This window comes from Physeter macrocephalus, chromosome 11 (genome assembly GCF_002837175.3).
Source record: "Physeter macrocephalus isolate SW-GA chromosome 11, ASM283717v5, whole genome shotgun sequence".
NCBI classification, from domain to species: Eukaryota; Metazoa; Chordata; class Mammalia; order Artiodactyla; family Physeteridae; genus Physeter; species Physeter macrocephalus.
The window spans coordinates 24,074,573-24,100,776 of NC_041224.1; the positions used below are offsets into that span (position 1 = coordinate 24,074,573).

The window sequence follows — 26,204 nt, forward strand, 5'->3', positions numbered from 1 at the left end:
GAGAGGCCACAACAGTGAGAGGCCCGTGTACCGCAAAAAAAAAAAAAAAACCACTTCAGGGACTTCCCTGGTGGTCCAGTCGTTAAGACTCCACGCTCCCAATGCCGGGGGTCTGGCTTTGATCCCTGGTCAGGGAACTAGATCCTGCATGCCGCAACTAAGCCCGCATGTCTCAACTGAAGATCCCTCACGCAGCAACGAAGATCCCACGTACTGCAACTAAGACCCGGTGAAGCCAAATACATACATACATACATACATACATATTTTTTAAAAAACAACACTTCACACCCATTAGGATGACCATAATTTAAAAAAAAAAGAATACAGAAAACAACAAGTGTTGGCAAGGATGTGGAAACATTGTAATCCTTGTGCATTACCGGTGGGGATGTAAATGGTTCAGCTGCTGTGGAAGATAGTATGGTGGTTCTTCAAAAAATTAAACATAGATTATGATATGATCCAGCAGTTCCACTTCTGGGTGTATACCCGAAAGAATCAAAAGCAGAGACTCGAACAGATACTTGTACACCAGCGTTCACAGCAACATTATTCATAGTAGCCGAAAGAGGAAACCACTCAAATGTCTATCGGTGGATGATAGATAAACAAAATGTGGTCCTTACATACAGTGGATCATTATTCAGCCTTGAAAAGGGAGGACATGTTGACACATGCTACAGCGTGCAACATTATGCTCAATGAAAGAAGCCAATCACAAAAGGACAAATACACTGCGATTCCACCTATGTAAGGGACCTAGAGTAGTCACAGTCACGGAGGCGGAAAGTACAAAGGTGGGGGCCAGGGGCCAGGGGAGGGGAAGTAGGGAGTTGTAATAGGTACAGAGTTTCAATTGGGGAAGATGAAAAAGTTCTGGAAATAGAGATAGATGGTGGCGATTTCACAACACTGTGACTGTTCTTAATGCCACAGAAATGATTAAGTGGTAAATCTTATGTGTATTTTACCGTAATAATAAAAAAATACGTTTATCAACACTGCCTGTAAATCTACAATTACCTCAAAATAAAGAGTTTAATTTAGAAACAACTACAGATAGAAAAAAATAGGTTTCTTCCTTTCACATCTTTTATTTCCCCTTCTTGGCACATTGGTGGTTTGGGTTTTTTTTGTTTTTTTAAACGGAACTTTTTTTTTTTTTTTTTTTTTTTTTTGGCTGTGTTGGGTCTTCGTTGCTGCATGCAGGCTTTCTCTAGTTGCCGCGAGCGGGGGCTACTCTTTGTTGTGGTACGCGGGCTTCTCATCGTAGTGGCTTCTTGTTGCGGAGCGTGGGCTTCAGTAGTTGTGGCTCGTGGGTTCTAGAGCGCAGGCTCAGTAGTTGTGGTTCATGGGCTTAGTTGCTCCGCGGCATGTGGGATCTTCCCGGACCAGGGGTCGAACCCGTGTCCCCTGCATTGGCCGGCGGATTCTTAATCACTGCGCTACGTTGGAAGCCCGGTGGTTTGTTGAATGCATGTTAATGTCATAGTTGGTAGAGTGAGAAATAAACCCGCAGCTCCTAGAACACTTTCCTGCCCCGGAGTCTTAAGGTCCGGCCTCATCCACACATCCAGTTACGGAGTGTGCCTCTCAGCCCATTTTGCCTCAGATTCGTTGAGCCCTTTGACTTTTTAAAATACGTGTGATCAGGCTGTCAGCGCCTGTTTAAAGCTGAGCTGGGGGAGTGCAGTGAACAGCTGGGAGTTGGTTTGTGTGTGTTGGCGGGTGTGGAGCAGAAACAAGGCAGGTCACCGGGCGCTGGCGTGCTCGTGTTTTCCAGGTGTACCTCGAAAGGCTTCTAACGTATGCAGAGATTGACATCTGTCCGGCCAACTGGAAGCGGATTGTTCTGGGGGCCATCCTGCTGGCCTCCAAGGTATGGGACGACCAGGCCGTGTGGAACGTGGACTACTGCCAGATCCTGAAGGACATCACAGTGGAGGACATGTGAGTGTGGGCGGGGGTGTCTGCGGAGGAAACCCGCCCCTTTGTGGACCTGCTCAGTGTGGTTATGAGTGGATGTGATTGCACGTCTGTTGTGGGCTGGCCGAGCAAGGACACGGTTGCTGAAAGCCTTATTCTAGGCGAACCTTCCTGTACCTTCCTGCTCCCTGTCTCCGGTGGGGCTCATCCCAGCTCTGTACCCACTGCAGACTGATGGCAGGCAGCAGATGGGCTAAAATGTTACCTGTTTCTGTTCAGTTTCAGAGAGAAGACTTTCACTGCTTTTGTCACGTTTTGCAAGTTCAGTTGCTTAAAATGAGAGTTCTGTCCTCGAGGTCCCCCTGTGCTGTCCTGGTCGGGCTGCATGTTCTCTCTCAGGGCACCATCCTGAGCTCACACTTAGCTGCAGCCCGGGGGCTGGGGTCCCGGGGGCTGGGCGTACAGGAAGTGGGGTCAGAACCTCTCAGGAGCAATGAGCTGTTTTGGAAACAATCAGGATGAATTTCTTACAGTTCCTTGTGGTTTACAGGCATTTTTGACATGATTCTTGCTAATATTTTTCTTGTTTGGTTTGGCTTCTTTGAGGAAGCTCTGGGCTGGAGGAGGTTCCACTGTGTCCCAGTCCACATCCAAGTCCCTGGACCCAGTGACCAGTACGGGCTCCTCCCCACCCTGCCCCCCTTCTTCCGGTTGCTGGTTCGCTGGGCACCCCATTTTTGTGCTGCCCTGGGAGCTCCTGTTTGTGTTTCAGGTCATTTGCCAGAGCCTCTTCCTGCTGCAGACCTGTATGACTCCTTCCTACATCTGTCATTCTTTATCATAAAAAGTAAGACAAATATGAAGTTTTTGACAGCAAGAAAAATAAAATGAACATATTTTTAAAAAATTCTTGATTATATTTCAAGTGAAAACAGTTACTAAGATAATTGTCATCCAGACCGTAAGTAGGTTGCTTCCACCTTTCAGCTGCTGTGAATAACACTGTCGTGAATCTGAACACGGGTGGGCAGATACCTCCCCGAGGCCCTGCTCTCCGTTCTTTGGGATCTGTGCCCAGAAGTGGGATTGCTGCTTGGTGGTTGGTCTTTAAAGTGAGCCCATTTTTCTACAAAAGCCGTCAGGCCATTAGGTGATGAAAACAACTCTCTTTACTCCATTTTAGAACCCCATTTGCAAGTTGCTGAACGGCATCAGTTCAGTTGGGTTTCTTTACAGTGTTGATCTAACGTAACAAATACTTCTTAAATATTTTTTTGTTCATTGACTTGAATTTATTTATTATGAAGTTTTACACCAGAGCTATTTCCTTATAATCATCGCCTTCGGGGCAGTAAATCCATCAAGCCCGTTCTCTCTGCATCACTGTTAGTTTTTTGATGATTTATCACATAACAAGCTGTCATATGTCCCTGGAGGATGTACTTCTGCCGTTTGGAAATTCAGATTTGGGGAATTATTTTTATTTTCTAAATCTTGCCTTAGTTGGAAAACACAGAAGCTCTAAAATCTTCATTTCCCCCCAGACTTAAACATTCTGTTCAAGAAAACACTCAGTATTCAGGAAGGCTGTTTTTTCCCTAAGGAACCCTGGGAAACTGCCACCTTGTTCAAAACCAGATTCCTCTTGACTTTAATCCTAGTTATACCCTCAACAAGAGGCAGTGGTGTCTAGATACCATTTGGGGCAGGAATAGCTGACTAGTTCTCTTACCTTTATACTAAAAACTTGCTGGCGTTGGAGCATGGGATCTGCAGTGGCACCTCTTAGCCACCGGGTGGCAGTCTGTCCACAGGCAGCTCCCAGGTTGCCCAGGAGAGCACTTCTGCCTTAGCGTATTTTTGACACTTAAGATTTTATCTGGGTTCCAGTATTTCACAGGATGACCTCTTATTAAATCTCACTTAAAGGAGCTATAAATACAAGTCATTAAAAGTGTAAAATTTAGCACAACACACACATTTGGGGCTTTACTCCTTTCTCGAAGCTGCATCGAAGCAGCCCCTCCGATTAAACGACCTGAATGCGACGTCTTGGTCTCTCCCTCCGAGGCGCCAGCTCTCACTTCCGGGAAGCCTTCCCTGGATCCGTCCACCCAGGCTGAGCTTGGTCTGCTCCTTTCAGTAACAGGAATTATGGAGCAACAACGGCATGTCAGGTGCTGAGCTGGGGCCAGGGTGCACCATCAGATGTCATGGTTTCTGGCTCCGAGGAGACAAGGCGGGGAGACTGTGATAAAGGACAGAAGTGAGCCCGGGGTGCTGCCCGGAGAGGTGGCCCTGGAGCAGTGCTCCCAGACAGACCTGTCGCTGAGGATGCTTCTCCCCCGGCAGTAACTACCGAGAAGTAGGCCTGATGACAGGGGAAGTTTTCAGATGCATTCTGGCCACCCTGGTTCATCTTCATGCAGCTGGTTGGCCTCCTTTATGGACCAGGGGCTGTCGCTGAGTAGTTCTGAGCGGGCGGGCCGGCCCAGCAGCGGCAGCTCGCAGGAGTGTTAGAGATGCACGTTCTCGGGCCCACCCAGACCTGCCGGATCAGACGGGTGGGCCCAGCAGGGTGTCCTCACATGCCCTGCAGGTGATGGGTGTACGCTGGGGCTGGGGAACCGCTCCTCCTCCTGCGGTCCCGAGGAAAGCCGGTCAGCGCGTCCTCACCTCTCCTCCCGGGAAGGGCAGTCCTCTGGGTCTTGGGGAGGCCTGTCCTCCAGGCTGCTGTCCGCCCTCACTGGACTCCACTTGACAGCTCTCGACTGCGTCTTCTGCCCTGTTTGAGCCAATGGCTCACGTGGAAAGGTGAGGCCAGAGCCTGCCGTGTGTGCGTGTGTGTGTGTGCGCGCACGTGTGCATAGATGCGCTCAGTCTCAGTGTCAGGGTCGCCCTGAAGCACTTTCTGGTGATCATTCCAGTTAATCAGGACTCATCCTTCCAGGCACTGGACCAGGTGGACTTGGCTGTGTCCAGCAGCCTGGCCAGGCGGCCACAGGTGGGGACAGTGGCTGAGCTCTGCGTTTGTGTCTTTCTCTGCAGGAACGAGCTGGAGCGACAGTTCCTCGAATTGCTCCAGTTCAACATCAACGTGCCCTCCAGTGTTTATGCCAAGTATTATTTTGATCTTCGTTCTCTGGCGGAAGCCAACAACCTGAGCTTCCCCTTGGAGCCCCTTAGCAGGGAGAGGGCCCACAAGCTGGAGGTAAGAGGCGTCAGCGCCCGGCGGGTGCACTGCTGCCAACTGAGCTGTGTGCTCACGGCAGTTCCTGATACTGCATGTCGTAAAATAAGGACAAGGTGCCCTGGATTTAATTTGTACAACCTCATATTTTTAATAACCTTCTTAATGGCGGTTTTTACTTAATGTGCATTGATTCTGTTTTTTAAGTCAAAGCAGTTTTTTAAAAACCCCTGTTTTTAAAAAAAATGTACCCACAAAAAGAGTGTTCCCAGCATGCACTTTTTTTTTTTTTTTTTTTTTTTTTTTGTGGTATGCGGGCCTCCCTCTGCTGGGGCCTCTCCTTGTGGCCTCCCCCGTCGCGGAGCACAGGCTCCGGACGCGCAGGCCCAGCGGCCATGGCTCACGGGCCCAGCCGCTCCGCGGCATGTGGGATCCTCCCAGGCCGGGGCGCGAACCCGGTTCCCCTGCATCGGCAGGCGGACGCGCAACCACTGCGCCACCAGGGAAGCCCCCCCAGCATGCACTTTTATAAGGAAAAAGTTACCAGATGACCCTACCGATTGGGAATCCGAAAAGGTTTGATTCTGCCTTTATTTTTCATTTTTTCAAAGTATTTTCTCCACAGCCCAGTTAGAGCTGGGGCCAGCCCCTGTGGTCTTGGCTTGGGTTCAGGGCCGTCACTGTTAAGCTGTGGGACTCTTGTGTCTTACACTTGTGTGTAGCTCAGCTTTGCTCGTGCACCCAGCTCTTCCCATTCGACTGTGATGGCTGAAAGTGTGGGGACAAGGAGGCTCACGGGTTAGAGCCCTCTTTCAGAGGAGGTGCTGAGGCCCTCTGCACCTTCATCCCGAGTGTCCTCGGTGCCGAGGGCCGGCCAGGGCGAGGGCGCTGGCTCCCGGGCTGACCTGATTACCTCCCCTCTGCCCCCAGGCCATCTCCCGCCTCTGCGAGGACAAGTACAAGGACCTGCGAAGACCCACGAGGAAGCGGTCAGCGAGTGCTGACAATCTGACTCTGCCCAGGTGGTCCCCGGCCATCATCTCCTAACCGTGTGGGCATCCCCGCTGGAGGCCGTGCCATCCCTCAGTTTCTCCTTTAGTTCGAGAAAAGACAGTTTTGGGGTGGTTTTGTTTTGTTTCTCCTTTCCTTTTTTTAAAATTCATAGGTCCGCCAGGCTGCCTTGATGAGCGCCTCCGCGCCGCTCGCACGCGCAGCACGGCTCCGAGGACGCGAAGTCGGTACCGTGGGATCCAGTCCACGCCTTCCCAGCCCCGGAACAGCGCTTCCTTCGTGGAGGAAAGACTCTAACCCTGGAGGAGGAAGGGAAGGGAAAGGAAGTCGGCTAGAGGCATGGAAAGCGGCTTGGCCATTTCCTAAGCCCCCCACTGTCGGTCAGTAGCCGGAACCGACAGGAAAGCCCGGCGTAGGTGACGAAGTTGGATGTGCAGTCAAGTCGCGCGCCACGTTCACCGCCCCACCTGGATCAGTATGTCTCGTAAGACTTCTTGCATTCCTTCTTGCTGCTTCTCGGGGGTTTGGGGGGGGATTTTTGTTTGTTTTATTCTGTTTTGGTTTTGGTCCCACAGAGCAGAGAATATAGTTTGTACCCACCATGGCACAGACATCCAAATAAATAGTACTGGCTGTTTCTCTCTGCACAACTCCTGCGAGCTGTCTTCTGAGCTTTCTTCCTCTCCAGGGGGAGCGCTTGTCCCGTTTCTGTGCACCTTTAGACGGTTTTCTCCACAGTGGCGGAATCAACTTGACTGTAGTGCTGAACCAAACGTAGCCCTTTCCCCCGACTCCCCCCGGGAACATTCTAGATCACATGGGTGCTTGTGCCTTCGGTCCTGCGGTGGTTTCTCTCTGCCCTGACGTCCTGGTGGAGGCTGCTCCCCCGCGGCCTGCGTGGGAGCCCTTCCTCCCCTGCCCACCCCCTCCTCTACTTCCACGTCCATTGTGCAAGCAATATTCCTCTCAATTTTTATATGTTTACTTTAAATCAAAGTTAGTCTATTTGTATAAAATTTTTTAAAAATCTAAAATTTAAAAAAACGGGGGTGGGGATGGGTATTCCCGTGGAAGATCATTGAAGGGCAAAATGTTCCTATTTACTGAGGTATTTTTCACAGAATGATTGAATAAAAAACTCAACTTGCATTTTCATTGTGGGTGCTTAGTGAAGTTATACAAAATTAAACTGTGAAGGTTTATGTGTCATTAATTATGACCATCTCTTTTCGTTTCTGACTATCCCTCATTTCCTTATGGGCTGGATAAAAATCTGTTATTACATGAAGTAAAATTAAAGGGTTAATGATAGAATACCATGTCAGTCTTAAGGATCTGGGTCAGTGAAGCATACGATGCTTTGGGGTTTGCACATTTTCTTGGGTCACAATGACAGAGGTTTCTAAGTTTTTTCCTTCATCAGGTCTTTGAGGCAAATGGCAGCAGGAATCTGTGTTTCACCTTCCTCCTGCGTGAGCTTGGAAAACTTTGGAATCTTATGTTATTAGTCTGTGCCCTAAACTCATCCACCTGCTCCCCAGACATGCCTGCTCCAGATGAGACACGCTTGGTTAGTGGGAGGGACTCGGAAACGCCCAACATCCCAAGAACACCAAGCCAAGTGCTAGTCAGGTTCTGTGAAATTTGTATCGTGTAAATGGAACTGTTTGGGCCAGAAATACTGTCAAATTCTTTCTGGCTTAAACTTTCAAAAGCAAACAAGCAGAATATGAAAAGTTAATTATCTTTCCATTATAATTGTGTTGATACACTCTGTATGGGTTCCAGAATCAGCTTCTCTCGTCAAGTAAGAGTTGGATTTAGAATTTGAAATAGAGACCTAAACATATAGAAAATGTCATTTTATATTCCCTAATCTATATAGCTTAAAAAGGGACATATTTTCTTAGCTGAATACGAATACCTCTCAAATTAGTTCCTCCCATGTAAAGTATCTTGTTTTACCCATCCATTTCAGGAAAGAGGTTCTGCTGCCTTTAAAGCAGACAGCTTATTTTTATCCCTTTTATTTGAATGAGAGAGATTTGAAAATTGAATTATGTAAATATTTCAATGCATCTGCTATTATTTTATGGAGTTTATTAAACTACTTTAAAAAATTGTATAGTCTATTTATTGTATGTATGTACATACAGTCTGATAAATTTAAAGTGGGTTCCGTAAAACCTGACTCAGTCTTGTTTAGACTATTGAATATTGTTTTAGTCCTGTGCACTGGACTCTACCTCTGTATAGGAAAATTTTCCATATTAATGAGCATTGATCTGTATTAATTGGTTATGTTTCTTACATTAAGGATTTTTAAAACTCTGCTGTAAGTGTAGATTTCAGTTTTACTTTTGCAGTATGAATCACTTGACACGAAGGTAGATACTTTAGGTTTGTTTTATTTTTCTACATGATGATGGAGACTTACATTTCGTTCTCTGGTTTGTTCTAAGTTTGCCAAAAAAACACCCGACAACAACCAGTACAGTACCTATTGATAAATCATCGTGATGTAATTTGTTTGCAAGGTGATTCATGCCCTACAATTAAAGCTGGATTGCTATTTAGGAACACATTGTCTTAGTGTAGTTTTTGAATGGACAGTTTTCATCATTAATGAAGGATGAAGAAAACCACACAATTTACTGACTTTAAGTCTAGATTTGACTTAACAAATGAAACTATCCCGATGAATTTTTCCTTTTCGGCTTTTTTTTTTTTTTAACTGGGAGAAGAGAAAGAAGTCAGGGATTTAAAACCAAATTGGAGGGCAAGGTGGGAGGGCCTACCAAGATCCCCGACGCGCCCTGTGCCTTATGCGCTGCCTGAGGTGGTCGTCTGGCTCCTCTCCTGGGCTGGCTGGCTTCCCGGGCCCCTCCTCTTGGTCTTTGGCAAGACCATCTCCATCTTGGGCTTTCCCTTGGGTCTGGGGGTTTTGATCCTCAGCTGAGCTGCAGAGCAGAATTTTGGGAGTGAGCGATTCTGATCCTTTCAAGCTGCTTTTGGTAACCTCTCACCTGGAACCATCTTTTACAGCTTTGAATTTTTTAAATAATTAATAAAATATAATTCCTAGTTCAGTGTAGGTACTTATTGTTAGATAAACGGATACAGAGAACAAACGGTGCCTACCCTCCTGCTGCATTTTTTGAATATGACACAGATAAAATTGAACAGGTTTTGTGGATGCTGAGGGAACCAGTTCTTTTCAAGAGCAGTGGAGAGGTGTTATGTGTGTTCTGTAGGTGCTGAGTGATCCTCAGAAGGACTGGGGCCTCCTGGAGGCCTAGCAGAGCTCGCCGCTTGTGTAGCAATGCCCTGTTTCATCTGTGATCCCTTCAGCCCCCTTGACTCAGTGGAGTCAGCGTCTCAGGACTCCCGTTGGGTGGATCATGGAGTCATGGATTGTCTCCTGAAAGGCCAACCAAGGAGCCCCTACCCTTGTTGAAAAAGAGAAGGAAGTAGGGAACACACCCTCAAGTGAAATGGGAAAAGGACACTGAAGGACTAATTTGGGATTCATATTTTAAGCTCTGTGGGTGGCAGGGAAGGCCCCTGCACACACGTGCATTCAGGTCATGACTGGCAGCCCCCAAACACCGAGCCTTCCCAGCACTTCTGCACCGAAAACAGATCATCCCGCAGGTGCCGGCGGACCCCGTCCGGGGTCGGGAGGCGTGCAGGGGCTCGCAGTCGCCAGGGCTGCTGGACTCGGACCGGCCCAGGGCAGGGGCTTCCTTCCACTTCTTCCTGGTAGGTTTTCTCACTAAGTTTGCGTGTCTGGAGCTGCTCAAGGTCAACAGTGTCGCTTTCCATTAGAAACGTTCATCTCTGACTTGAAAGAGTCACAGGAGGCCTCTGTGTGTCTGCATCGCCGTGAGTGTGGGCTGTAGGTCAATGCCCGGGAGGTCCTGGTGCCCACGTTGTCCATCGTAGGTCTTGCAGGAAGCACCCTGGAGGAACCTGTGTCCTTTAGGGACTCGGTCTGGGTAGGGAGCTTTATTCCTTAAAGAACTTTGTTTAAATAGAATGCAGGATAAAAGTACGGCATTCCAAAGTAACTGCCATTTTGAACAAAATTATTAAATGTAACTAGAACTTAGGCATAACATTTATAGTAACAAACATTGGTATTGATTGGTATTGTAATGGAACCTTGGGTTTCAGTCTCACCAAAGTTAACTTGCTTTGCCACCTTGGACAAGTTACTTCACCTCTCTGGATCACTCAGTGAATTTGACTGGCAGAGATACACTTGCTCATGTTCTCACCACTTGTCTTAACTGTTTCTAAACACACTCTGCTCAGCCATTCTTGTATCACGATTGGTGGATGCTGCTCTGCGTGGATGTAGAAAGGCTGGACCCACTGAAAGACAAGTCCGAGCTTATCTGTGAGTTTCCCCGGGGAAATCAGTTGTCTCTTCCAGGGCGCCCTCCCAAAGAAGGGTGGCCATCGGCAGATACAGCTGTTCTTAGGAGGAGGACGTGGGTGTCCAGAATTCAGCTGCTGTCTGTCCTTCCTGGGTCTGCCCTAATGCACCTGAATCTGCAGCTTGTCATCCAGTTGGGTTTTACTGGACCTTGTGGTTTTTGTCCCTGTTGATGGACAGTGAAAATCCTGCAACAGCGAAGTTGGGCATTGGAATCCCCCCCCGACAAATGTCTTGAGAAGGGTGCTGCATCTTTGTGTTAGCCCCCGGGTGATGCTTATCCTTCTTAGACCTGCAGACCCAAAGCTCTGGGGGCCACCCTGGGGGAGAAGGGCTTCACTCCTGCCCTGTGGCACTTCCGTGGAACTTGGCCACTTGCAGGCTTCCCAGACCTGCCTCTGCTGCCCAGCTCCTGGATCTTCTGCAAAGGACTTGCATTTGAGGGGGGGGCCAAAGGAGTTGGGGTCCACTCCAAAGAGAAGAGCAGCATTTGGGGGGCAGCATAAGGTAAAGCAGTGACTGTGCAGGGTCAGGAGGCACGAGTATGAGGCCTCGCCAGGGCACACTGGGCATTTGGTCTGGCAAGTCTCAGAGCTTGGCTGGATTCGCAGAGCTTCATCTTTCTTTAAAGCAAAGTAATGTGTCACCCCCTGGGTCACCCTAAGATCCTTCCACTCCTAATACTCAGTTATGCTATGAATCACTTAGTTATTCTGAGATTTCCAGGAGCAGTCTCAGGACTCAGAACAAGAGATTTACTCACCCCTGCAATATTACGAAAACAAACACAGAATTTGGGAAAGCCTACTGTGAAGCGTTCCAAGGTCTCACCAGGGAGGGAAAGACGAGAATCTGGTTGGTGCATTTTCTGCTCCCAGTCAGGGCTGTGAGTGCGCAGATGGCCCACTTGTCACTGAGGCAGAGTGGACACAGAAGGCCTGGGGCACCATGGGGATGGGACCACCAGGGGGACGGGACCGCGTACAAACAGGCTAGACCAAGGCAGGAGGCAAGGAGACTTCATGCAGATGTTCCTCTGACAAGAGTCCCAGGTGGTAACTGATCACCCTCTTGTGTTTCTGGTTCTTTTTCTTCTGCATCATCATCTTGTATTTTCATTTTTATTATATTTGATCGTTATTTGCATCTCTTCTATCAGCTTTTATACTCCTATACTGACTGATGGCCTTTCAGAAGGTCAACAGTGGATTTAAAAGTACATTGGCAAGGAAAGACAAGATAGGGGTAGGGGGAGTAAGAAGTACTAATAACTACTGTGTATAAAATGAATAAGCTACAAGGATATATTATATAGCACAGGGAATAGAGCCAATGTTTTATAATAACTATAAATGGAGTATAACCTTTAAAAATTGTGAATCACTAAAACATATAATATTATAAATCAACTATACCTCAGTAAAATATAGTAATAAACAATAATAAAAGCTTACAGAAAGTATTAAAAAAGTACATTGGTAAAGAAGTAGACTGGCCTCACAGATAAAGTGACTCTTTTAAAGCTTATGTTATTAAATGTAATGGGGAATTTAATTGGTGAGATTTTAATGTCTTCAAATGTTTATGGCTATTCTGCTTTTTCATTTTTCAGAATTTCTCTCAGGCTTCCAAGATTTAAAAACAAAAAGGTTTTGTAACACATAGTGAAAAATACATTTCTGTGATATCTTTGTAAGATTATTTCATGGTGCTTTAATCTGAGCCCCCTTTGGAAGAAACAAATGGGATTTAAATTATGGAGGAGTTCCCTGGTTATTCTTTTCTGAAGGACTGAAAAGGCTAACGGTACAAGGGAGAAAATGGTACCCTAAGACTCTTAAGGCGTCCCCAAGGAGCTCTTGTTCATTTAGCCTTAGTGAATTCTTCAACATGCAGCCCCTCTTTTCCCGACTTTCTTTGTCCTGCAAAGCCAAGAATGTGACCCCCCCCCAAATTTTTTACACAAAATTAAAATGCTATATATTCATCAGAATAGTCAGAATCTTATTTTCCTTAACTTGTAAGTAGTGATTATGCAGCGAAGTAGATGTTCCATGTTCCTGCTGATTTTAGTTTGTCAGCATTTTCTGGAAGCAACCAAAAGTCATATGTATTTAGACAGCTATGATTTCTGCCAACCCAGCTAGCTTCAGGAACTGGGGGGGTTTCATTCTTACTTTATGCCAAAATCTGTTTGGGATGATGGCTGTTACCATTAGTCTTTTGACCTCTGATTTGCATTTATTTGAAAAATTTGCGTTGATCATCCTTAACAATTAATCCCATTCCTATGTGTTCTTACTTGGATAGCCCATGAAAACAAAATCAGCGTTTAATTCACTGAGTAAAGCAGTAGCCTTATTTTATAAGTGCTAAAGAGCAAGCATAATTTATTGCACAAATAAAACTAAGGAACAGTATGTGATTTTTTTTCCTTAAATTCCTGCAGACACATGGATTTGGAATTCCTTTTCTAATTTGGGATTTCTCTTCCCAGGAACACACTGACTTACCATGCCTCACAGCACAAAGTGATACATTTCATGTCCTTAGGCTAAAATATTCTAGTAGATCCATTTTCAGAACTTAATCCCAGTCTTGAAATATTTAAATTCTTTTTTATATTTATTCCCCGGCATGAGCCTGACACCCTGCATACATCGTTAATCCTTTGGGTGAAAGAGGATCAACCCAACAGAAACATTCCTCTTTACATTACCTCCTTGTGGAATAAGGAAGGAGCAGAAAGGGATGTAAGAACGTGTTCCTCTAGAATCAGAAAATCTCAATGTTGGAATCATCATCCACATTCATTTTTAGGTGAGGAAATTAGGTTCAGGATGTGAAGTGAAGGTGAAATGAACATGAAGGTCAAGTCTGGCTTTGGCTTTGGTAGCTAGGTCCTGATGGGAACCATGTTGATTTTTCACAGTGAGTACCTTGAGGATTAAAACCTCACTGCAAACCAATAATTATGTAAGTGTTGATATTCAAAAGTCACATGTTCATAACTCCGTTCCATTGGAACCTGTCCTTCATTTAAGATGAACACAACTGGTGGAAGGCGTGGGTCCCACACTGAACTGAGTTGCTGACTATGACGCTAATAAGTCTAAAGCTTCCGGGACGTCTACGTTCCTGATTACATATTTGCAGCAATGAACCTAAAAGATCAATGTTATATTTACAAACTCCAGTGGTAAAATATGTGGACAGACAGATCCTGCATACAGTTGGACGTAATTTAAAATGTATGCCTCGTCCTTGGAGCCGTTCGTTCTATGCCACTCTTTACAGGCAGTAAGGACCCAGGGAGCCCTCCATGTGCACACAGTGCTGTGCTGATAAAAGAAGGGAAAGACACTGTCCCTGCCCTCCTGGAGCTTACAGTTGAAGTACAAAGATGAAGTGTTATTTTCTCATAAATGAGGGGACAACAGGATATTAGAATATAGACAGAATCTATGGATAAGGATCATATACTTATCACAGAGAAAATACGCTAATGGACTACAGAAGTCAGGAAAGGCTTCCTAGCAGATGTGGGACTGTGGCGGAGCCTTGGAATCTTTGTAGGATACAAACTGGAAGAGAAAAGGGATTCTAAGCACAGGTAATGAGTGTGGCATGGTGAGGCTGAGGACCAGTGTGAAAGGATAAAACTATGTGCAGTACATCCAAGGGATACTGAGTAAGCAGGGCTGGGTTTGCGGGGACCTGGAGACCTGGGCTTCTGCCAGGAGAGATCGGATCTGTGTGCTCACATTTTCATTCCTCCAACAAGGCAGCTGCTGGAGGTAACTGCCTGGCCTCAGATGACTTCTGCTATGGATTAGCTCTGTGACCCCAAGCAAATCACTTAACCTTTCTGAACCTCCATTCTCTCGTCTGTGAAGTGAGGACAAAAATAGCACTTACCTCCTAGGACGATAATGAAGATTCAGATGAGAAGAGAACCCGTGCCTGGAACACAGTGGATGTTCAGTATGTGTTCATTCTGTTTTGATGCTGGCCTGCTGCCTGTAAGGACCAGGCTTCCTAGGCAAGCCCTTCATCCTACTTCGCTCACCTAGAGAAGATCATCCTGAACGCAGAGAGGACGTGGCAGCAGCATCTTCCTGTGGAAAGCCATTCTCTGAGTCATCCCCGAGGACCGCAGGCCACAGACTCAGCCTTCGCTCTGCAGAGTCAAGAGACCCAGAAGGGCTGGGCAGGGTAGCTGAGGAGAAAGGAAGAGCAAGAGGAAGTAAGTTATCTCAGTGGGGATGAATCATCCAGTAGCTATTTGAACCCGTTTCCCCAGGGAGCATCCTTGCCTCAGACAGGCACCCAGCAGAGTTAGAGCCAATGACATGGGCATCAGCTTTGGCTTCACTGGAATGGCTAACATGCTCACATCCCTAAGCCCTCCCAGCTGCCATTTATACAAGGAGAATGAACCCTTGGCCGCACACCACAAGAAGGAAGAGTGACTTGGTCTCCCCAAGCCATTAAAGAGTTTCCAGTGCCTCAAAACGCAACTAGTAAAGAAGCACTAAGACCTACATTGAAGGTCACCCCTGCCCGGGAGCTGCTGCCAACAGGCCTGGCCTTGTAGCACGTGCACAGAAAAACACAAACTACACGCGCGAGTGGGATTCTCTACTTGGAATCCTGTTTCCCACTTCTGGAAAAAGCGTTCTCGGTTACAGTGTCAGAACTGAGGCTTCTGGCTACGGAAAAGTAATTAAAAGCTTATGACAGTTGCCAGGGAAATGATGTTCAAGAGGAATTTTCTATGTTATTTTATTCTATCTATTCTATTGTATTCTATTTGTGGCTGCACTGCACAGCATGCAGGATCTTAGTTCCCCGACCAGGGATCGAATCCGGGCCCCCTGCAATGGAAGCTTGGAGTCTTAACCACTGGACCACCAGGGAAGTCCCAAACGGGGCGCGAACCCGGTTCCCCTGCATCGGCAGGCGGACGCGCAACCACTGCGCCACCAGGGAAGCCCCCCACTCTTTTTGAAGAGGAATTTTAAGTTATTTAAACGCGGTAACTTTGTGAATTCCAAGCAAACTCAATTACACAAACTCAAAAAAAGGAGAGATTCCAAGTGTTTCTTTCAATTCAGATTTTAGTCGGTTCGAAGGAAATCTTGCTGCTAAGGCTAATGCCTTCTCTTGATCTCCTTATATGTCTGCTTTAGGACAGTGGAGATCAAGAGCGTAAAGAAGAGGGATTTTCTTTAGTGTTCATTTTTATTTACATTGTTGCATAAGGTCTCCGTTCCCTCCATACTGTTGAGACATATTCTAGAGGGAGAGACCACCCCTCGCTGTGTGTCTCCACAGCTGGCTGGGCTCAGGCTGGTGTGTGTTCAGGAAAGAGCAGCCAAGAAGTAAAGAAAGCGCTTCCTTCTTGCTGTGTATGTGCTTGTTAAAGCTGCAGAAACAAAGCATCCCTTCACTTCACTTTTTTGAAAGGGTGGATGGAGTTTCCGGTAAAATATCTACCCAGAATGAACATCTCTAGTTAGGCATGGGTGGGAAATTCAATTCTGGTATTGATTGATTCTCTCTGCTCCTGTCACAATAAGCTATAGTAATTTATTATAACAGATGATTCAGTCTGGGAGCAAATCCACTGCGTGAAGGTCTCCAATTCACTGACACTATTCATCTGATAATTAGAGCAGTGATCACTGAGAGAATCCAGGGACTGAGGAACGGGCCAGGCCTGGCTTAATTCTTTTGTCTTATCCTCACCCTGACTCTGAGGCAGATATTCCAAAGTGCCACAAGCCCCTTCCATTCTTCCTGACTAATGACAGAATTCCCTATTCCTCAATAATACATTGTCCCTTCTCTTGATAAATTCTGAACGTCTTTTCCTCATCTGTAAAATTGGGTTAGTGTTGCTTATTGCAGGGGATTGAAAGGATTCAGTGAGAAAATATCTGTAAGGCCCTTGGCCATAGGAAGCGGCCAGTGACTGTCCTCTTCTTTCCCCAACTCTCTGCTGTGACTGCCCTTCCTGCCTGTGGTATTAGCATCACCTCCTGATGGAATTGCTGCGGGCAAGTCAACCGGATCCACGTATTCGTTGTAAATGTGATTGTTTGCTACCCTGGGTAGCTTTTCATATAAACCAAAGGGGTTTTGATTTGGGGTTTCTTTGTTTAAACAGAACATCCATTGGGACCATGCACTTCTGCAAAAAGAGCCAGGGGTTGGCTGGAGCACATGGGAGCAGGTTTTATTCCAGTAACCTCATTTATTTATTTTTTAATAACCAGGACATTTTTATTAAGAATCGGTTTAGATGATAGTTGTGAAAAACCCTTGAACAGTATCAAACAGTATAGAAAACAAAAATAATATTATACAAATAGGATCCCAGATTTCCAAACCAGAAGAAAACATTTGTTTAGCCCTACACCGTAAACGTGAAAGAAAAGAGATTCAGCCAGGCTTTCCCAGGATTACATAACTAGCCAAATACAACGTTTATCTGTTCTATGTAAATCTACCTCTCCGAGGTTGATTGTAAGATATCTCCCTCTACATACAGGCTGTATTAACGTCTGACGGCTGCCACAATATACCAAGTTAATGAAGCAAGATAAGCCATTATATTCATAAAGAGCTCAAAATAACATACAAAGTTAAAAGCAGGTTTAAAATGAACCTGCCATCTTATCTTCAGAGAAAGGATTCCAGTAAACTCCTTTGTTAAGGACTTTATTGGATTCGATTTAGAGAGGGGCCCACCAGGGGCAGATTCGATAATGCCCTCTTACCCAGCGAGCAGCAGCCACCTGAGACAGAGGACCCCAGGCAGGCAGATGCCACCGCGGCTGCCTTTGCTGCGAAGCGGTGCCTCACGTGAGCATGGAGAGCCTCGGCGAGAAGGAACAGAATCAAGGAGGCTGCATCTGCCACATCCGACTCCGCTTGGGAAGAGTGTCGTTCTGCCTGCAGCGGCCTCAGGCAAGGACTGGCAGGAGCCCCCCGCCCTGCCCCTCCAGGACCCTCGTCAGGAGCCCACACGACAGTCCCGTCAGCTGTGACCCCAGGAGGGACCCTGTCACGTTCTGCCGACGCTGAAACCACGTTACCTCCTCTCCCCTGTGCCCAAGGGGGTTCCTCGAAAAAAAGAGGAAATGAAGGCGGCGGAAAAGCAAAAGAAGAGAAGTGGATCTGGGGTTCAAATAAAAACCATTTTACAAATAGTGTCTGGTTTGCTAGCATCTGAGTGCTTGAATGAATGCGAAATGTGCTGGGGTTTCTCCTAAAAGAGGAAAAAGACTTTTCAGACACAAGTTTGTTGTTGTCTGTATGTGTAATTGATCCCTGGATTAGTTGATGTATAAGCTAAACAGAGAAGAAATGACAAAAGAATTTTTATTTTCGGAATTGTTCTCTCTTAAACAATGAAAATCTAGTGTGTTTTCCCCTCCTTTTAAAAATTTACTTTTCAAACCTTTTTTCCCAAACCAGCTTTGCATTTTCCCCCAGTTTTACCCTTAGACACTTCAAATTGCAAAAACCGTGCGCCATAGGTACAGACTAAAGAAAATATCAATTCAGATGAGCCAAATGTGCTTAAAAGGGTTACAGTAACATCATATTAACAAATGGGATGCTTTCTAACAAAACATTTATCTCTGAGAGATTTTATTCCAAGTTTGTGGTGTTGGGAGGAATCCGAGCGATGGCATGAGAGACATCACCTCATTCAACTCCATTATCCCCAGATGAGGAAACGGGGGAGGGGGGGAGACAAACAATGTCCCCAAGCCAATGGGTAGCACCATCTGAACCAGCATCTCCTGCTCCAACTTCAAAGGCCATTTCCTGCACGGTTGTCAGTGAGGTTTTAGTGTGGAAATTTATGAAATACTGAGTAAAATAACAGATTTGCAAGAAAACTGATCACGCATCTGAGAAGCTTGGCGGGAAGGGAGAGAGGCCGGGGGAAGAGCAGGTGGTCAGTCTGTTTTCAGGCAAAGAACAGAAACAAGAGGCAGAACAGCCACAGGTAGGGTAAGGGTTGGTCTCCTCTGCAGAGAGAACCGTGGAAGACCCCCTCAGGAAACTGCTCAGGACCACGAGGTCTCAGACAGCCATGGCTGGGTGCACCCCCCATTCAGTCATCAGAGGATAGAGGGGGGCTGCTTGTGCACCAGCCCATCTGTCACTCACCTTCCTCTGTCTTCTGGCAACACCTGCCCATCACCCCCACCCCGTGTCCTACTTCCCAGGCCCCCATGACCATATCAGATCCTGAAAGAAGTCAGTCCCATCCACTTCAAGATAGGTCTTGTGGGTGGCAGTTGAATTATCTTGGGAGACTTCTACTCCTCATTTTTCAAAGTTTTACTCTCTTGCTGATGCCTCAAACTCCTTCCATTAGAAATAAAGCCTTTTGGAACCCCCCTACACTGCTGGTGGGAATGCAAATTGGTGCAACCACTATGGAGAGTGGTATGGGGGTTCCTCAAAAAAATAGGGAGTTCCTCAAAAATTAAAAATAGAGTCACCATATGATTCTGCAATCCCACTCCTGGGCATATATCTGGAGAAAAACATAATTCGAAAAGATATTGCACCCCAGCGTTCATAGCAGCACTATGAACAGCACTTCACAATAGCTAAGACATGGAAGCAACCTAAGTGTCCACTGACAGATGAATGGATAAAGAAGATCTGGTACATGTATACAATGGAATACTACTCAGCCATAAAAAGAATGAAATAATGCCATTTGCAGCAACATGGATGCAACTAGAGATTATCTAAGTGAAGTAAGTCAGAAAGAGAAAGACAAATACCATATGATATCCCTTATATGTGGACTCTAAAATATGACACAAAGGAACTTATCTATGAAACAGACTCACAGACATAAAGAACAGACTTGTGGTTGCCAAGGAGGAGGTGGAATGAGGGAGGGATGGATTGGGAGTTTGGGATTAGCATTTGCAAACTATTATATATAGACTGGATAAACAAAGTCCTACTGTCTAGCACAGGGAACTATATCCAATATCCTGTGATAAACCATAATGGAAAAGAATATGAAAAAGAATGTATATATGTATAACTGAATCACTTTGCTGTACCGTAGAAATTAACATTGCAAATCAACTATACTTCAATAAAGTTTTTTTAAAAAGGCAAAAATAAAGCCTTTCTTTCAATGGGGGGGGGCGGGGGAGCTTAAACTGCTTTAATTATCATATTGGCTGGAGTTCATTTCATTGAAATGTTATAAAGCAATGACTGATGACTTTCTCTTTTCCTTTCTTTTTTCCACGAGCTAAAAACTAAATCCAGATCTAGAGGAAATGTAGTCAAGGAGCCTCCCTTACAGAGTTACACCTGAAGAGTTTCATCCACACCTAGACTTGAGTTTAATGATGAGTTGCTGGGCTTTGAGCTGATGCTCAAATGGGATGAGACACGTGGTGGCCTTGGAAGGGGCCCGCTGTGAGGGTGAGGATGTTGTGAGCATGCTCAAGCAGCGCTCTGGGGAACTCCACATGGTGAGGAACTGGGGCCTCCTTCCAACTCACCCAGCACATCTACAAAATCTAACCCACATCCAAACGCTTCTCAGCGCCTCCACTGGAAACGCTGAGGCCCCCTCACACCAACAGCAGCAATCACCTTCTGAACTGGCCTCCCTACTTTCACACTCCATCTTGCCCTTTTCTAGTAAATGCATTGAAGTCTACAGATTTTCTTCTGCATATTGCTTTCCCCCTCTTCCATAGATACGAATCAATTTTCATTTCCGTTTACTTCTTAATTGTCTATAATTTTAGTGATTTTTCTTTTGCACATGAAATATATAGATCTATATCGAAAGTTAGAAGAATATATAGTATTCTTAATTTTCATGTGATGAGTTGTTTTTGGCTACCCCCTTGTTACTTTCTAGTGGTAATGAACCACAGTTGGAAATGGAGCCTGTATAATAGAATTTAGTGACATTTACTGTCTAGCCAGGTATATGAGTAACTACATAAATATTAATGGTCACCTGTATATGGATACAAATTTCTATGTGTGTGCATATGTACACACACACACACATATATATGCACATACACATTACACGTAGATATAAAAATTACCATTTTATACATGTACAAAATTTTCAAGGTTTATATCTGTATGTTATGTATGATACATACATGTATATGTAATCTAATTGTGAAATTGATATTTAAATCCTCGATGGTAATTAGAATATAACTGCAATAGCAGGGATTTTTGCTTATTATTTTCCTTGCTCTCATCGTGGGCATAAAGAGCAGTTCCTGGAACATGACAGACACCTAATATTTACTGAATGAATGCTAAATATCCATATATTTCCTGCTTTGTATGTCCATTTTTGAGAGAGAGAGATTAAAACGTCCCATTAGGATTGTGGCTCTGTCAAAAACTGTTGAACGGACCAAATGTTTGTGGGAGAAAGGAGCTGACAACATTGTTTCAAAAAACTAAACTCCTGATAGATTCAACAAAGATTTACTGTATATCTCTGGTTTGCCAGGGACAGAGAATTTAAAGATGAATAAGACTTCATGCCAGAGCTGCTGTTTTACATATTTCCAGGGGCACCATGCACATCACGGGCTATCGCCCCCTAGAGGTGAGCCCTGCACCCCTGCACAGGTCCGGGTCCTGACTATGCCCGTCCTCAAAGGGTCTTGAAAGATCTATTAGGTGGCTCAGAGGCTTGTACTTTGAGGTCTAATAAGTCCATATATCTTTATACTCAAGGCCTCTATTCTTTTGCCCTCTGCCCTGCCCACCACCTACACACACACACACACACACACACACACACACACACACACACACACACACACACACACACACACACACACCCCTCTCCCCATCTCTCTCACTGGAACCATGGTTGACCTTTAATATGCTGGCAGGTTCATTCTGGCAGCAACAGTTTCTCTTTTCAGGGACTATTTAGCTCTGGCCTTTTGACAATAGTCCCAAACACACACAACTACAATCAAAAACACCTGTGTACAAATCTTACTTAGGGTTATCTGACACAGGTCAAGGGAAGTCAATCTCTTACTTTGTTTCTGGTCACTGGTACCTGAACTTCTACACCTCTTGGTAGACCAGACCTCAGAAGAGCCTCCAATCAGTAATTCACTAGCTGGAAAACTGACCTCAATCGTTGCTCCTTGACCTTGCTCAAAAACCAGTGCTGCAAAATGAGATCATTTCCCTAAGGAAATTTTCAAAGTGAATGATTTCTTAGGAATTACAAAAGAACATGACTTTGCTTGGCAGATAGAATGAAGTGATGTCAATGAGTGACATGGAATTTTCTAGAAGAAAGTAGAAGAGAAAATATTTACCACAGGTTTGCCAGACATTCTGTAAGCATTCTGATGTCTTGACCAGTTTATTATATTCTGGAACATTTCTCTATTCCTAATTGAATCTAGAACCTGGGCAAAGCACTCTTTCTTATCCAAGCAGATACCCTAATATTTCCCTCAGTCAACACTGCCAATGTTCATCTCCAGCCAACACTGTTTTCTTCCTTACCCACCTCCACACTTCCTATATGCCCTGTAGTCTTAAAAGTCTTAAGGAAAACAACAATGCCACACCACTACACACCTATTAGAATGGCCAAAATCCAGAACACTGACAACACCAAATGCTGGTGAGGATATGGAGCATCAGGAACTCTCATTTGTTGCCGGTGGTACCATTTGTTGCAAAATGGTACTGCCACTTTGGAAGACAGTTTGGTAGTTTCTTACAAAGTTAAACATAGTCTGACCATAGGATCCAGCAATTGTACCCCTAGGTATTTGCCCAAATTAGTTAAAATTTATATCCATATGAAAATCTGCACACGGATGTTTACAGCAGCCTTATTCATACTTGCGAAAACTTGGAAGCAACCAACATGTCCTTCAGTAGGCGAATGGATAAATAAACTGTGGTGCATCCAGACAGTGGAATATTATTCAGCACTAAAAAGAAACGAGCTATCAAGACATGGAAAAAACATGGCGGAAACTTAAACACATATTACTAAGTAAAAGAATCTGAAAAAGTTGCAATACTGTATGATTCCAACTATGTGACATTCTGGCAAAGGCAAAACTATGGAGACAATAAAAAGACCAGTTGTTGACTGGGGTTCGGGGGAGTGAGGGATGAGTAGGTGGAGCACAGAGGATTTTTAGGGCAGTGAAACTATTCTGTATGATACTATAATTGTGGATACATGTCATTATACATTTGTCCAAACCTGTAGAATATACAATACCAAGAATGAACCCTCATGTTAACTATGGACTTTGGACAATTATGATGTGTCAGTGTAGCTTCTTCAGTGATAACGAATGGACCTCTCTGGTTGGAGGTGTTGATAAGAGGAGGGCAGCTATGCCTGAGTGGCAGCAGGGTGCATATGGGAAATCTCTGTGCCTTTTGCTCCATTTTGCTGTGACTCTAAAACGGCTCTAAAAAATAAAGTCTGTTTTTTAATCTAAGGAAAATAGATTCCAGAAAATTAGTAGTGATGTTTTGCAAACATAAAAACTTTTTCTTGCACTGAGAAACAATTCCCATCACTGCCCTTAGAACTCTATGGAATGATATTTTTGTTGTTTTCCCGGTGCTGAAGAACCAGGGCAGGGACCCTCTCCCACTACACAGAGAGTTATACTGTAAGCTCTCTGAAGCCAGTCAGTGTCCTATTTAACTTTATCTCCCAAACACACAGCTTAGTCAGTGGCACACTGTTGTCAACAAATGTTAACTGAATGGCTGGATGGCTGAATCAATCCAAAATGAAGTCCTTAGTGAAAAAAACATGCTTGACATATGCTTACTCAAATGCCAGGGGCGTGGGATGGAGAGGAATCTTCCTTTTTTAAAATAGTGATACATGTATTACTTTTTCTTATAAAACAAATGTTTTCTCATTGCAGAGGATTAAAACGTAGAGAAACACATAAAGAAAAAAATACAAAATCCCTATTCTTTCACCCCACAAATATAACCATTCATAATAGGGGTATTTTTAAGGCATAATTATACATGTAGCAAAGGTGGAAAGAGGAATGGTTCAAAGCACAGATCCTAGAGCCAGACTGCCTAGATTCTAATCCCAATTATTCCATTTACTAGCTGGGTGACCTTGTATGTATCCTTTAATACATTTATTTTCCACGTGTTTATAATATGCAGGGCTCTCTATGCTCAGAGACAGGTAGGGGCTTGTCCCATTCAGATCTAAGGGCAATACTGCTTTTACCAATATTAATCAGAATCCAAACACATGATCTCAATATTATGTACGGGGAGTCTAGGAGATTTGGCCTTCCTGTGTGCCGAGGAAGAGGAAATGAGTGTGAGCCGTGCCCGTGTCACTAAGTATCATTTGGAAACATGACTTTTAGTGGTGGCAGTATTCCAGCATATACATAACTATACTGTATTCAGTTCTCTCCAATTTACAGCCCTTCACACAACAGACTCTCACAAGTCTTCTGAAACTTCCTAAGATCCCTGTAGATTCAGAATGGCCAGGTCAGCTCAAAACCATGAAGAGGGCTTCCCTGGTGGCGCAGTGGTTGAGAGTCCGCCTGCCGATGCGGGGGACACGGGTTCGTGCTCCGGTCCGGGAGGATCCCACGTGCCGCGGAGCGGCTGGGCCCGTGAGCCATGGCCGCTGAGCCTGCGCGTCCGGAGCCTGTGCTCCGCAGCGGGAGAGGCCACAGCAGTGAGAGGCCCGCCTACCGCAACAAAACAAAACAAACAAAAAAACCATGAAGACTCTTGAGGTGAAGGACAATTAGAAGCAATCGTCCAGCTCCAAGACATGTCCGCACAGACAGCATTTCAGGTAGGACAACATTGGTCAGCATCATTGTGGAAATTCCGGTTAAGTCTCACAATGGTAAGTAATGTGCACATGTCTTAGGAACATTTCTTAAATTTCATTCTCAGTCTTTATTTCAGCAGATGAATACCACAACTCCTTTTTATATTCCTTTATCTCCATATATACATTATAGGAATATATAGATACTGTGGGTATATGTGAGTATATATATTTTTCTTCTAGTCTCTCTACACACACACACACGTAGTCTAATGTATAGTGTATATAGTATATGATATATACATACGTGTGTGTATATATATATATATATATATATATATATATATATATATATAAAATAGGCTAGAAGGAGAGAGTGGAAGAAAATATACCAAAGGCTAAATTTGGTTCTCTTTACATTAGAGATCATGGATGATTTTTTTCCCTAATACTTCTCTACATTTTCTAAATTAACCATAATTTAGAGACTTCTGGGACACTATCAAATGAAATAATATACACATACGAGACTATCCATGACATAACTCTTAGCTACATCTTCACCATTATATCGTGTTATCACACTATATGTTCTTGCTATTTTAAGTTATGTGTGGGTCCTTACACAAGTTTTTTTCTTTTTTTGTTAATATTGCTTTCTCTCCCTGAATGCCTCTCAGGTCCTCTTCACCTAGGGGCGAATTTCAGGACTCATTTCAGATCATTAACACTTCCAGAAAGCCTCTGCTTTCGTAAGTACAGCATTGTAGAAAGTACTGGAGATCTTACCTTTCCAGAGGAGAAACTTTCTTCTTGGGAATTAATTATTTGAAATCTCTGCTCCCTTCTCCCCCAAACTCCACATCACCAAGTCAATAACCCAGTGGCTGTCTCTTCTTCAATAACCTCTTTAATCTGCTTACAACTGGGTTCCTTCATTTTTTCCACCCCTTTCCTCATCTGGTTCAGAATTAGTGGGACAGGTAGTAGAGAAATGATCAGAAACCAGATATTAGGAAAAAGGTCTTTACCTTAGCCAGGAAAGAGATGGTTCAGCACCAAGGACAAGGGCACCCATGCCTGTCTGGGCCTTCTTCCCTGCCCTCTCGTCCCCATCAGTATTTTAGTTGTGCCATGCCCGTGTTCCTTAGGTTAAGAGCTCCTCCTCACTGCTGAGTTTATCTCTATCAGAGCTGTCACTTTATATCGAAATTACTTGTTTCTTATTATCTCCCCTGCCACACTTAGGGGTAGCCTCCTTATCTGCACTTAGCACAATTCCTGGGGCATAGCAGACTCTGCAAATTATAGATGAATTAATAAATGAAACAATGACAATAAATCAACCAATAGATTTCATAAGACAGAGTAAAATCCAAGGACACATTTAGATAAAACAAGTATGCTTGGAAGCAAAGTCATGTATGTGTTATCACTCCTTCAGACATTAGTTCTCCACCCTGGCTGTGCATCAGAATGGTCTTTAGAGATTATTAAAAATGCAAAATCCAAGACGCTACTCCAGAAATGTAGAATAAGAATACTAAGAGTGGGGGCTTGTCATGTGTATGGGAGGGGGGACAGGTGATTTCCAAGGGCATGAAAGAATTCTTCCGCAAATAGTCGTAAGGGCTGCCACATCCCTAGAGGGAGAATCAGGCATCTGGAGAGGGAGGAAGCTCCTCCTGCTCTTGTTTATATGAACAACAGGACCCAATCTTTTCATCTGGGTGAAACAAATCAGGAGGATTGTG

The 26,204-nt window shown here is 44.7% G+C and overlaps 1 protein-coding gene across 3 annotated transcripts in view; it reads left to right on the forward strand.

Moving 5' to 3' along the window:
* Positions 1-6,778, forward strand: part of CCNY (cyclin Y) — a 131,234-nt gene extending 124,456 nt beyond the window's left edge. For all 3 annotated transcript variants that reach the window (XM_055087817.1, XM_024129613.3, XM_028494827.2), the window contains 3 exons: positions 1,787-1,953; positions 4,978-5,140; positions 6,050-6,778. In XM_055087817.1, coding sequence (XP_054943792.1) covers positions 1,787-1,953; positions 4,978-5,140; positions 6,050-6,166 — 447 coding nt within the window. In that variant the 3' untranslated portion in view covers positions 6,167-6,778. The remainder of the gene's footprint in view (positions 1-1,786; positions 1,954-4,977; positions 5,141-6,049) is intronic.
* The last annotated feature ends 19,426 nt before the right edge of the window (positions 6,779-26,204 follow it).